Source organism: Rissa tridactyla, chromosome 12 (assembly GCF_028500815.1).
Source record: "Rissa tridactyla isolate bRisTri1 chromosome 12, bRisTri1.patW.cur.20221130, whole genome shotgun sequence".
Classification (NCBI taxonomy): domain Eukaryota; kingdom Metazoa; phylum Chordata; class Aves; order Charadriiformes; family Laridae; genus Rissa; species Rissa tridactyla.
The window spans coordinates 13,003,149-13,016,684 of NC_071477.1; the positions used below are offsets into that span (position 1 = coordinate 13,003,149).

General features: G+C 49.6%; 1 protein-coding gene across 5 annotated transcripts in view; it reads right to left on the minus strand.

Annotated features, from left to right (window-relative positions):
• The window catches only part of PPP1R16B (protein phosphatase 1 regulatory subunit 16B), a 62,898-nt gene that overhangs the window by 10,903 nt on the left and 38,459 nt on the right, over positions 1 to 13,536 (minus strand). For all 5 annotated transcript variants that reach the window (XM_054218660.1, XM_054218659.1, XM_054218662.1 and 2 more), the window contains exon 3: positions 1,929 to 1,999. In XM_054218660.1, the coding sequence (XP_054074635.1) occupies positions 1,929 to 1,999 (71 nt within the window). The remainder of the gene's footprint in view (positions 1 to 1,928; positions 2,000 to 13,536) is intronic.

Below are 13,536 nucleotides of genomic sequence, written 5' to 3' on the forward strand. Positions count from 1 at the left end.
ACAAGCAGGTCAGAAGGGCACCATGCGGAACACCTACGCTGGACAGACTGAAGGTCACTGGTGTTTTATAGAGCCTTCTGGTTTGGGGGCAGAACCAGTAGGGAACAATAGCAAATATGTGCACAGCTCCTGTTCTACTGGGTCTTTCATATTCAAGAGCAAACATAGCAGAAATTCAACGTAACCAGTATAACCACATACCAAGGGATGAGCTGACAAGCTGACATTCCCTTTTCTTAGGGAAAAATCCCACACGCTGGCATGTGATGAGTAAAAGTCTTCTGTAAAAGTCTTCCCAGCAGCTCACGCTACCTACTACGGTTATCTGAAGAGATGCAAGTTGGACTCTCAGAATTATGAGGTACTTGACAGGGCACCTTTCATTTCCTGAAGAAAATCAGCATCCTCCACACATTTACACCACAGCCCCAGGGGCCGCCTGCAAGAATGGCCTCAACTGCTTTCCTCCGGGGAAGGTGGAACTCACTCTTTGATCCACCTCGCGTTCACTTCTTGGCATGAATATAGGAACTGAAATAAGATTCATTCTTGTGCAAGAAGCCTGCTCGTGATCTACACATTTCTGCACACCCACGCAGGAGACTCGCAGCTCAGCACTGCAGCAGGGGCTTGTAACGGGGCTGAATTACAGCCCACAGAAAGCAGTTTAGCAGCTGAGTGACAAGGGCCCTCTATGTATTTCTATTTCTGTTTACTATTTGTATATGGAAATGAGGTTAAAACCATGCCTGTCACAAGCCGAGCTATCACAGAAGTGTAACTGCATCCTTCACTGGAAGCTAATGGGCAAGAGAGTTCACTTCGGAGCTTCTCTCTGCTCAGGGGTTAGAATTAATTCTAAAGGATTCAAAGATCCTACCTCAGCTCCCAAAGGCACTTTTACAATAAGTGATCCTTCAGTGGCCAAGGTGGGATTCTCCATGGCTTCAACAGCTAGTGGGGAAAGCAATGAGGCTGCCAGGATTCCTCCATGTGCAGAGTAACAGCTCTTTGGAGAGGTGGCGGTGGGGGCCTTTTATTCTTTTAGAAGCCAGTTTGCATTTTTAAGCAAATCCAGCTTGTTCAATTTTTAATCCAGCCAGCTTTGAAGAGAGCCGGTGAACTTGCAGAAGAATCCAAAATCCCAAGTCAACGGGAGCATTTAGAGCAGGGACTAATGGGGAGAACACCACGAGTCCCCATTCCGCCCGCGGAGCGAGTGTGACAAGCGTGCCACTGTGTTGTGGCCACGGGGGTGGCAGCTGCCGGGCAGGGCGAGTCCCGCGGGCCTTCTGCGGGCTGGCTCTCCTCACGCTCTCCCACTGAAAATCAGTGCTCACGAGGAGGCGGGGGGGATGAGGGCCTTAGGAAGAAGAATACAAAAACCCTCGTGGCACTCGCGCAGAGGCTCTGAGGAAGGACACAGACTTACACACCGCTACGGCAAGTCTGTATTTTACCGGTGATCGGCTGCTGCCATCTCATACAGATTTTTAGAAGTCCCTGAGCCCACTGAGAGCAGCAGCAGGCTCTCCAAACATCCCGTGCATCATTAATTTAAACCAGTTTCAAAACTCGTGTGTTGCCAAAGTCTCTAAATTTGAGTTAATCCGCTTTAAGAATTTCCAGCCCAGCCCTGCAAAGATTAAAGGGTGGGAGAGATGTTCCCAAAGATTAAAGGGTGGGAGAAAACCCAGCCCCAGCTCTTATTATCACTGGACGAAGTCTGGGATACAACCAGAGAAGGGTCTGATCTCAGTTTGCTCCCCAAGAAACAGGATCGCCAGCAAAGCATGGTGACGTTTCACAGCTTTAACTGAGCAACAAAATGAAATATCAAGAGCTTTCTCCGTTCTGCCGGCAGGTCTGCTGAGAGCAGGGGGCAGACACGGAGCGGCAGGGAGCGGTGACCTCCTCCCCCGCCTCACCTGATGCAGTGCAGTTAATCCATCCTCATTGCACAGGTCTGGGCTGATGTTGCTCTTCAGCAAGTAACACACTGTAAGGGAAGGAGACAGGAGGAAAGGAGTCAGATCAGCGATCCTGACGCATCCCTTGCTCTCAGCTAGCCCTGGCCGCTTCAAGCCAAAGGCAACTGGCACCGTCAGGGTGTCCCGGCACGGGCAGAGCTGCAGGAGACCCCACGGCCAAGAGCCCAACACTTGGGGTGAACCCGCAGTCACCGCAGTGCTGGCGAGGAAAAAGCCTTCTTGGTTTTATCCAGCAGAGAGCACCAGCATACAATTTTCCCCCAACTTCCTTCCAAAGGAGGCTTTGCTATTAGAGCTATCATTTTCGGCTGTGCTGGAACAATCCACATTTTTATCCTGCGCTTTGCAACACCTGAGTGCAACCTCTGCACGCCACGGCCCAGGAGAGCGCAACAGCAATCGGGGATTTTGGGGTCCTGATGTAAAACCGTAAGAGAGATCTCGCTGTGCAGGGGATGAGCTCTTGCCTCAAGAAGTTATCAATCTGGGATGAGAAGTCAAACACATTCAGGGGGCCGGTGCATCAAAAATACACCAGTATTGCTTTGGACACTTCACATGAGCTGTTGGGTATTTGAAGAAAGCTTCCCAGAGGCTTTATTTTTTTTTTTTATTACTGCTTTGGAGGGAACGGATAAGATTTATTCCATTAAAATGCAAATTTCTGAAACGGATGAAAAGCCATAAGCCCCTAGGTAAAAGATAAAGTTTGCTCTGAGATGCAGATCTTGCACGGGGCAATAAGTCTGGCAGAGGAAGTAAATTAATAGCAACACCAGGAACTCTTCAACACTGCTGACAGATCTTGATGATCTATACCCATCTTCTGTTGTTTACTTGCTCATTCCCTGCTTTTTCTCCGGAGATTTCACTACCTCATGCTTTTCCCACCTCAAATGTCACTGACAACGCAGGCACAAGCCCAAGGTTCATAACCATCTCCCCGGGGCCAGGGTAGCAACAGATATTCAAGTCCCATCTTATTTGTTGTCAAGGATGCAACCACTAAGCGTAACCAGAACTGCAAAATAAGGAACGATAACAAAGCTAGAAGGGCAATAACCATCTTCAGAGCTGGCAATCAAAACGACCGCAAGGCTGGTCACTCCCAAAGCACCCTGCGGGCTCTGCTCCCGACGGATGGCTGTCCCATTGTCCGGAGGGAGCTGCTTCCCTGGCACATCAGGGCTGCCCCTGGGCACAGAGCACTTCTGGCATCCAAAGCAGAACATGGAAAACATGTCCATGACGACAACAATGTTGATTTATGAAGTGTTGTTCAAAAGATCTGGAAAATGCACTCACAAGAAAAGCAAATCGAAACCAAAGCGAAATTTTGTTTGGAAGCCACCGGCCTGATGGTATCAAAAAGGAAGGCAAAACCAGACAGAAGTGAAATGGAACACTTTCTAGCACAGGATTGTTTCACCCGACCCAAAATGAATGCTGGAATTTACATTTGCTGGAAATAATTTCAAGGCATTGACACCTCCCCGATGAAACTGATACAAAAAAGCAGAACACAACAAAGACCAAAACTCATCCCCCACCGCGGCGAGTCCAAAGGGGGAGTTTTTTCCAGCTCAAAGGCCGGCGCAGGAAGCCCACGCCTACACTCAGCTCACACCCCCGACACTTGCATGCTTGACAGTAATAACAGCGCTGAGCCCCAGCCAGTATATCCAATTTAATCACCGCGCTTCTACTGTTTCTGGCCAGCCCCAAGCTCCTGCTCTCCTAATCCAAGCTGAGCGATAGGCGAGTCATTCGCCAGCGGATCTGGTTGTCTCTTATTTACTTTGGATGCTCTGCCATTAGGGTTTTAATTCAATCTCAGTCATTTAAGAGCCATTGTGCCCTAATGACTTGCAGCTCCATAATCATGTTTTGCCTGATTATGGAGATTTGGACAAGTCGATGCTGGCAGATTAACCTCAGAAGCGCTGGCCCTCCATGGGAAGAAGCAGTAGCATAAATCCCAGCTTGTTATGGAGTATGGGGGGTTTTGCATTGAAGGCTCTGCGATCGTGGCTTGACCGAGCTTGTAAGAGTCCTTGAAGGGTTAAGATTCAGAGAAGGACTTATCTCACCCTAAAGCAGCTTTGAATTCTCCACTAACCCCTGCAGCAGCCCTCATGCGCACAGCGTACCTCCCCTTGGCTCCCCTCTGCCCTCGGGACCGGCTCACCACAGCCCTCAAAACATTTCACAGTATCTCCCAACACGCTGAAGACCAACAATCACAAGACACCAGAAAAGAGCACAGAAAAGCCAGGTAATGAAGCCAGATAGGGATGTGGGAACAATGAGTCCAGGCAAACATTGAAGAAGACATCAAACTCCTTTCCAACCAGTCCTAAGCTGAATTTGCACCTCAGGGTTCGGCAGGGGAGCGCAGGGCTGGGCAGCAACGAGTCCTGCCTCTTTTCTCTGAAGCCAGAGGGATGTTGCCTTTGGGATTCCTCATGCTCCAGACAACAGATCCCAACAGCTAGGCAGAAATCTCCAAGAACTGCAGTTTCCTATTACATACGAGGGGATTTACCCAGTGTCCCACCAAGCTCATAGCAGAACGCAGCCCCGATTCCTACCAGCACCCCCAGCAGCGGGGCACGGGGCGACAAAGAGCAGCTTCATCACCCCCGGCTCCCTGCGGGCAGAGCTGCAGAGGGATGTGGAGGGAGGATGTGGACATCCTCCTGGACATGGACAGCCTTCCGGTACCTAAAGGGGGCCTACGGGAAAGCTGGGGAAGGACTCTTGATCAGGGAGTGTAATGATAGGACACGGGGTAATGGTTTTAAACTGAAAGAGGGGAGATTTAGATTAGATATTAGGAAAAAGTTCTTTCCTGTGAGGGCGATGAGACACTGGTCCAGGTGGCCCAGATAAGCTGTGGCTGCCCCATCCCTGGAGGTGTTCAAGGCCAGGTTGGACGGGGCTTTGAGTAATGTGGTCTGGTGGGAGGTGTCCCTGCCCAGGGCAGGGGGTTGGACAAGATGATCTTTAAGCTCCCTCCTAAGCCGAACCATTCTGTGATTCTATGATCTTCCCCATGCCCGCTACCCAGGAACAGCCCCTCCCACATGGCTGGGAAGAACAAGTCCTCCTTTCTGACAAACTTCAGGAGAAATGTGCATTTGTCGGTTTGCCAGTGCCTGAAGAATAGGAAAGGGTCGGGGGGGGACGACACACAACGGCACAACCTTCAGCTCCAGGGCTGTGGCATTGCCACCAACCCGCTCCACTGCTTAATGCGTGACATAAGGGACAGGGACCTGAGCAAGTAAAAAGCTTCTCTTCAAGCCTGCCGGCGCCACATGCCTCGCTGCAACACCTTCTCCTCCCACCTCCAGGCAGGAATGATGCCGCACAAGTAGGAAAGTGCACGCTTCAGCTCACAAGGACACAGATTAACCACCCGACGCCAGCTGATCGCCTTCTGTTGGCTCAAGCCTCAGCAGACCCCTCGTGAGAGGAAGATCCCCCCCATAAGCACGAGGGAGAGCATGGAAATGGGTCCTCTGCAAGCCCCTCTGCGAGCTCAGGTCACTCCGAGCCCAGAGAATGGGCTTTTGTGGGTCACTTTGGCAGGTTCAGCAGGCGGCAGCCTCCTCTTTAATGCTTACCTTCTTAAAGAGAGCTCCGTGCCTCCAGTGCTGAGCTCCTTAAAATCTGTCCTCCTTCGCCCGTAGGCGGGGGGGGGCAGGTGGGGAGAAGGGGCTGGATGCGTGGATATACTTTATTACCTGTCAAGCACAAGTTGTGGGAAGCGGTTTCAAACGCATACCAAAGGAAGGAATGAAAATGATTACAATAAGAGCAGGGTGAACAAATTGTTGTGAATAATTCATTGCAAATTATATTAACTGAACAATCACTCAAATGTATTTTCCATTATTCTGCTTGCTCTGCCTATAATTGAACCTCTCACGCGCCAAGATGGTGTACATTAATCTTCAATTTATATTTTATCATTCACATCTGTGCTGTGTTAAATGGAAAAAGCTCCCTCAGCAGCTGTGAAAATACATCCTAGGTTTTAAGTCACCCTCCATCACATGTCCTAGGGCAGCCTCAGACAGATTCTCCTCCCCGAACACAACAAACCCACTTCTCAGGAGCTCCTTCTCCTCCCAAGCATGTCCAACCTCGCTTATTCTCCCCAAAAGCCATAAATCAGGGGAACGACAATAAACCCCACAACACTGCAAAGGCCCTCTAAGGAAAATTCAATGTGGGGTAATCGTCTCTCTCACCTGAAGAGATATTACAGCGCTATTATTTTTCATCGACGTTACTTCCCACTGAGTTTACGCTAGAAGCAGCTTTTCCAGAAGAGTTCCTAAACCAGATGAAGACTTTTCCATGGAGGAAAAAATGCCTTTGTCAGGGCAGTTCCCCCTAAGTCAATAAGCTACACCATAAAACTCTGGATACTATTACACTCCCATCTACACCCAGCTTTTGCATACCTCATGTATTAATAACTCATGAGAGAAAAAGCCAACTGAAACTGATACGGATTCCAGGGGCGGGGGGACCCCAAACACCCTTCTGATAGGAGACCCCGATTCCTCCCAAAATATATACACTGGCAAACTGTCCGTACTGGCAGGCAGGCTTACCTGTGTGCTCCGAGTTTACAGACACACACAGGCCATTAGTTTTTAAAAATCCAGGTTTATCTTGATCCTTTGCACTCAACGATTTCTTTTTGAAAATATTTAAACTCTTCTAGTTCACTTTCTGGTTCTCAGGCTGCCTTTAGAAGCTACTATTGCACTGAGGTCTCCACGGTGGTAGAATAATTCTTGTCTGTTTACACCTGATTTCACTGAATAAAATGAAGTTTCACTTGGATTAAGATGCACGCTTTTACACGTTGCTAGAAGTCACTTCCACCCAACCATAGCTGGAGCCAAAACCACAGTGGAGCAGAAGAAACTCCTCCCAGCGTTACCTGTAGCAAGATGCCGGTGGTGCCTGTGCCACTGAGGTGCGGTGGCAAAGGTCTAGAAGGACCGACCCCCAGCCTGCCAGGCTCGGTCCGACGGATGGGCTCACCTCTTACTGCTATGGTTTTGCAGGGGTATTTATTACACAGGAGAAACGTTGCCAGGAAAACAGCATTGAAGCGACGAGCGCTCTGCCGGCGAAGCATCCAGCTTCTTAACACAGCATACTATACTAGCCACATTTAAGAGCGTATCTAAACCCTGAGCAATGACAGGATGAACTTACTCAGCCTTATCCTCCTGCAACACACAACTGATAGCCCATGTTGGTCCATTGATCAACTCTGCAGCTCCCTAAAGCTTTTCGAAAGACAAAAAAACCACCACATAGAACCCACCCGCCCCCCCGAACTCAGACGGCTTCAGACATTTAGTACAGCTAAAAATAAATATGGCCCAGTTTGCCTGCTGAGCTAGCAACTGAGACATCCCATCATGACTGATCGCCAAGCTTTCTCGGGAAGGTTCAAAGCCCGCTAAGACACTTCCCACCTAGTTTTATGGCTGGGCACACACATTCCTTCTCATACACCCACAAAACCTGTGAAGTTTGGGAAGAGGCCAGCAGAGCCCCATCCGCTTTGTGCCACATTCACAGGGGCAGGGACATTTCATGCAGCTACACTCAGCCCAGGTGCTGCTTCTCTCCAGGAAAACCTATTTCTGATTTTGATGCTTCTGGCTTAAGAGGGCATCCCCTTCCTTAGCCCCAGGGAGCACGCTTCCCACGGCAGAGCTTGGGGCGCAGTTCATACGCAGGTTTTATTCTGACAGCAAGTGAGAGCTGTCAACAGCTCACACATTTAGTTAATGCACAGGGTCCAATTCTTTTTTTCTCCCTCTTTGTGTCTATTTCAATCAATTTTTGCTTTATGCTTGGACCCCGATCCATCTTTGTAGTACCAGAGCGCCAAGAAGAACACTATAAGGGGACAGTCACCTACAGCTGCGTCTTGGATGAACGGGCCACAGCCAGGCACCCAAACCCTCCTGCATCCCGCAGTTCTCTTGGTCTGCATCGATAGGACTTCAGGCTCCAATAATCCACTTAGCGCTAGCGATGCTAAAGCATCTTTCTTTAACGGCTGCCATCCGCTGGGGATTACTCAGATGAGTAACAGTGTGCAAGTTACCCCTCTGCAACCAGCATCGCTCAAAGGGCACAGCAGCAACAAAGCCAAACTCATTTCAATAGGGAAAATAAAAATTAGAGGATGCCGCCATCTGAAAAGCTTTCCTAAGGATGTAGCATCATGTTCAAATGCATCCTCATCCTCTCCTCCTACTCAGACTAACAGTGAAATTGGTCCACGCAGGAGATACCAAATACATAATGGAAAACTAAAGTCAGAGATTACTTTCTTGGTTTCCCATTCCTCAATCTGTTATTGGAATAAATAACGAAATCATTTGGGTATGGTTTTTAAACAGATGACGGGCTTTAAAAGGGATAAGTGTTTTATATAACCTTCGGGCTCAGCTGCCTTCAGCAGGATTTCTGTGGGCAGGGAGCCAGGAAAGTGGATTCCCCGCTATCATTGCGACAGTGACACCTGGGCTGCCAAAGAGCCCCTTCTCTCTCTAAAAGGCATTTTGGACTAGGTATTTAAAGAGTACTAAAAAAAAAATAATTATTTAAGCCTGACTTGTGGAGGTATGGACCGAGGAGACCCAGGCCAAGTTTCCCAACTCAGAAGCCGTAGCGATGCGCAGAGCAGTGCTGGCTTATAGGGTGCGATGGTGATCAGCAGAAGGCACTGCCAACAAGCAGAGGGAATCATCCCGTTGCGGTCGGATCCAGCAACCTGAGCAGGGAACACCAAGGGGAAGCGAGAGACGAGGGACAGCCACGTCCTCCAGCAGCGGTTCGATAGGAACCTGCATCCCCCGTCTCTTGAGTTAGCACCTGAAATGTTGGGTTGGGTGGGTGCAAGCAGGCGAGCAACACAGAGAATCGTAGAATGGTTTGGGTTAGAAAGGACCTTAAAGACCATCTAGTTCCAGCCCCCTACCCTGGGCAGGGACACCTCCCACCAGGCCAGGTTGCTCCAAGCCCCATCCAGCCTGGCCTTGAACACCCCCAGGGATGGGGCAGCCACAGCTTCTCTGGGTAACCCGGGCCAGGGGCTCACCACCCTCACAGGAAAGAATTTCTTCCTGGTATCTAATGTATATCTCCCCTCTCTCAATTTAAAACCGTTCCCCCTTGTCCTATCGCTCCACTCGCTTCCCTTCATGCTTCAGGCAGAGGTCGACAAAGAGCACCTACAAAGTCAGTAAATCCTCGACCAGGACCTGCTGTTCTCCTAGTGCTCTGGCTACTTCCAGCTTTCTTTCTACAAAAAGCTCTTCTTGGAAGTCCTGACAACACAGGCAAATCCATTCAGACAACACAACATCAAAGCCTTTTATCTGAGTAGTACAGAGGATCCCACTTACATACCTGTTCAAAAACTACTTTTGATGTACTGGACCAAAACCTGCCTACTGAGACTTGCAGCAGGCATCACCTGTGATGTTTATATTAAGCCCGCTAGGAAATAAATCTTTCAGGGCACCAAAAAGGAAATGCAGCAAAAAACCAAAATAATTGGCTTTAATAGAAATTACAGCTTAAGAAGTGTTCAGATAAAAAGGAGCAATGGTATCAGGAGGTAAACTTTTGCAGCTCTCCGAGTACATGAAGAGCTTCCCCATTTGCATTAACACAATAATAATATGCGACCAGTGCCCGAGGAGCAGAATTGCGATACCCCCCCAAGCTCCACGCGGAGCCAGCCTGCCCATATTTGCAAGAGGATACTCTAATACGCTCTGTATAGCAGGAAATAGTTCATATTGCCATTTGAAAGTGTTATTAGGTTCCAGAGTCAACAGCCTCTGCCCCAGCTCGTGTTTCAGACATCCCATGGCCTCAGCTAAGCAGCTGTACGTTGACCTGAACCACACGAATGTTTTTAAGAGTCTCAATTATAAAACAGGAAACTTTCTATTTAGAGTAACGGAAAAGAGGTTTTGGTGGAGGGGTGGGGAAATATTTATCTGCTTTTCAAGCTGCCCTGAATGAATTCCAAACCATTCCCCGCAGTGACAGCCTGCTGGCTGCAGCCCAGGAGTTCTCCCCTTCTCTGCCCCTCAGCCTGCCCCACTCCAGAGACCCTTTTGTGCATCTCTATCCTTGTCCTGGTCTTCAGAGAAGCTCCAACCGCTCTGGGTGTTTCGGTACCTTCTCCACCCTCAGCAGCATCCACTCTGACTTTGATCTGCATGTTTGGGTTTTCCCCCCCACCCCTCCAATTTTATCTCCCTTTAGTTTAGGATGAGTACGTTGGGGAGGAAAATCTTTAAAAGATGCAGGACCAAACCACATCCTCAGCTCTGCTCCCACGGGTCACCGCAGTCCTGAAACAGGGTGCCACGTAGCCACGGTCTGAACGCCTGTGTGAGGCAGAAGGTGGGACACGTTCTGCCACTCAGCCCTCTCAAAACCAGCCTGGTGCCACGGGGCAGCGGCAGGAGCCGGTGCCAGCCCCCAGGTCACCGCCAGCCCAGATGTGTCCCACACCATCTCCCGCACGGGAAACCGCAGGTGGAACACCAGGAGTTAAAGTGTAATCTGCTAAAACATCACCCCCCCAGCTCACCAGCGCCCTTTCTTACTGGAAACGCTGAGCAGTGCTGGAAGGGAAATGTCCGCACACACAGAAAGTTCTCCCCTTGCTTTTTTTTTTGGTCACATGAAAAGAGATTGTGGTTTCCTTTTAAAAAGCAAACGCTACGGAAAGAAATCTTTCAGGCAAGTCTAGCAGCAACCTGAACTTTACCAAAGAAGCACCGGCTGATCCTCAGCAGCCCTTCTGTTTTTGCAACCTGTAATTATTCAGCAGCAATTTTTACACGACTCAGAGATTTGAATTTCAAGAGAGCCTTTCATCCAGAGATCCCCGAAAGCGCCACCGCCGTTAGCAGAGCAAGCTCCAGGCTGTCTCCCAGGATTTTACAATCAGAATTTGCCTCGTTTCACAGATGTGACATCTCAGCGCGAGTTAGACCAAGACTCTGGAGGCTCAGGTTTCTTTGCCAAGGTCACAGTGACAGTCCACGGCACAGCTGTGACAGTGCCCTTGAGTCCCAGGACCCAGCTCTGCCCTTTAAGCACAAGAAAACTCCATTCCTCTCCCCCGTCCTCCCAGTTGTTCAGCCAAGAACTGGGCAAAGCAGATGAAGCGTCCTCAACACTAACAGCTTCGATGGCACCCAGACCCTGGGGTGAACCTTGCATTTGGTAGAGTTAAGTAATTCCATCCATGGGTATTTGAAAAAGAGAAGCCGACGCTGTGGCTCGGCAGCAGCTCTCGGCTGGTTTCGCTCCCTCAGGAGGGTCTCCACCGCTCGGCTCGGACCTGTTTGCTGGCCACATCGGGGACCTGGGCTGGGCCAGGAGAGCGAGTTGCAAGAGGTGGGGGAGCAAGGTCATCCAAAGGGCTTGTGGTGCAGCAGCATGCTTCGTTTAATTACACATGAGGAACGATGCCATCACCAAGACGGAGAACGAGGCACATTTGGTCACCGAGTCTACATTTCACAACCATCCCTCATCTTCACCAGGAACCCAGCCAGGACAACCTCGTTCATACCTCCCCTCCTGCAAGCCCAAGAAGTTTGCAAGTTTTCAGCCCTGATCAAATCCTGCTTTTCCCCCAGAGTTTCAAACCACTTTCACTCTTCATCTCAGCACCGACCACACACAGACAAATCACACAGTCAAGAACTGCTCTTTTGTATTAACAAAAGGCGCATTCAGTTTGCTCTCCAGGTCAAACACCTCCAATCCCAAAGCAATCCCCAATGCCGAGCGTCACCCTCGTGTCAGCCCGATGCGGGCACGTGACGCAGAGGCAACAAGCAGCTGTCACGGGCCACCAAGTCCCACAGCCAGCGGGACACTGTCCCTTGGTGGGACCCAGCCTAGATCCTTGTACCACCACCACACAGCAAGCGGGGGCATTTCCAAGAAACACCTGTGCACCCCAGCTCTCCGTGCTGCAAAGTTGTTTTCAACACAACCAAGCCGATTAGAGAGCCGCAGGGACTGCTCTCCCAGCCCTCGGCAACCAGCAAAGCCTTGGCAGAAACGTCAAGAGAGTTTATCCCTGAGCATCAAAGGTATTCAGCGCTGCATGGAAACCGTTTAAGAGTTGAATCAGAAGTTAGCACCTGAGCTTGGCAGAAATGTAGTTTTTTCACGGCTGCGGTAATACCTATAATCAATGAGACAGGCCTGACAGAAGGTATATAAAGAAGTCTGTGTGATGGCTGCTGTGTGCAGAGGACGCTAGTCCCCCCAGCCAGGGGCTGAAGCTGGAGACCGTCCACCTCGTGGGCCCTGGGCCTGATCCAGTTGAGGATGGCCTGCTCAATGAAGATCACGGCATAAGCTTGCTGCAGGTTGCTAGCCATGCAATCCAAATTTAAGATGCATTATCTTGAGCATCCAAGTTAAAAAAAAAAATATTTTTTTTTTATTATTATCAAGAATAGTGGTCAAACAGTTCATTTCCTTAACATTTCTTCATTTCATTGAAGAAGGTCTGAGACCCCATTCCATGACTCCTCAAAGACTGCACAAAAGACTTTAAATTAGGTCAAAACAAGTGGGCACGCAATGATACAACCTGGGATGATCTAACCTGACTGTCAAGTACTTTGTATATACCTCGCATAATACTTATGTCACCTGCCCCATCACACGATGTTGACAACTCTCTCAAACTTCTTCTCCCACAAGTTCTACGTGATTTCTGCTTCCCACCACCTCAAGTAGTAGAAGATAAGTAACGATGCAAATATAGCTTTGTGGTTGCTGGGAGCTGGGGAAGCAGCTTGAGAGAACATTTAGATTTTTCAGAAAGAAAAAAGAAAGGTCCAACTTTTTGCCTTCACCGATCCCTGCCACATCCTCAGACACCAAAGCACCCGCTCCACGCCAACACAAACCGAGAGGGCTTTTGCTGACAGCTCTCCTCCACCGAGCTTCCTGTGCTTGGATGCCATAAAGAAAGAAACTGCACACGGGGTCGTTGTCAGCGAGTGGCTCCTTCGCTTTCAGAAGCTATCTCACTCAGCTTAAAGCACTTTGATCTACAGAATATGACTTGAATTCAGAAAACCCCTTCAGATCAGATGAGGGAAAAGAGCGAAAACCCTTTGACAAACTGCAGAGGAGCGGTGTCCGTCGTGGCAGAGGGGCGGGGATGCTCCCCACAGGAGGTCTGGGGTCCAAACCTCCAAACCCAGAGGCGCAGCTCACACCGGGGATGGAGCTCAAGACTCCCAACACTTACAAGACTGCTCTAACAGCCTTCGGGGGCAGTCTAGGGGTCTCTGGCCTCGTTGGTGAATACTTAATGTAAAGTGGAACTGAAATTCTGCAGAACATGCTTTGCCCTGGTGCTTCAGAGCAGGTCACTGATGTTTCATCCTCCGTCTGAGATGAGCACTTTAGTCTCAGCATGTACAGTGATTTT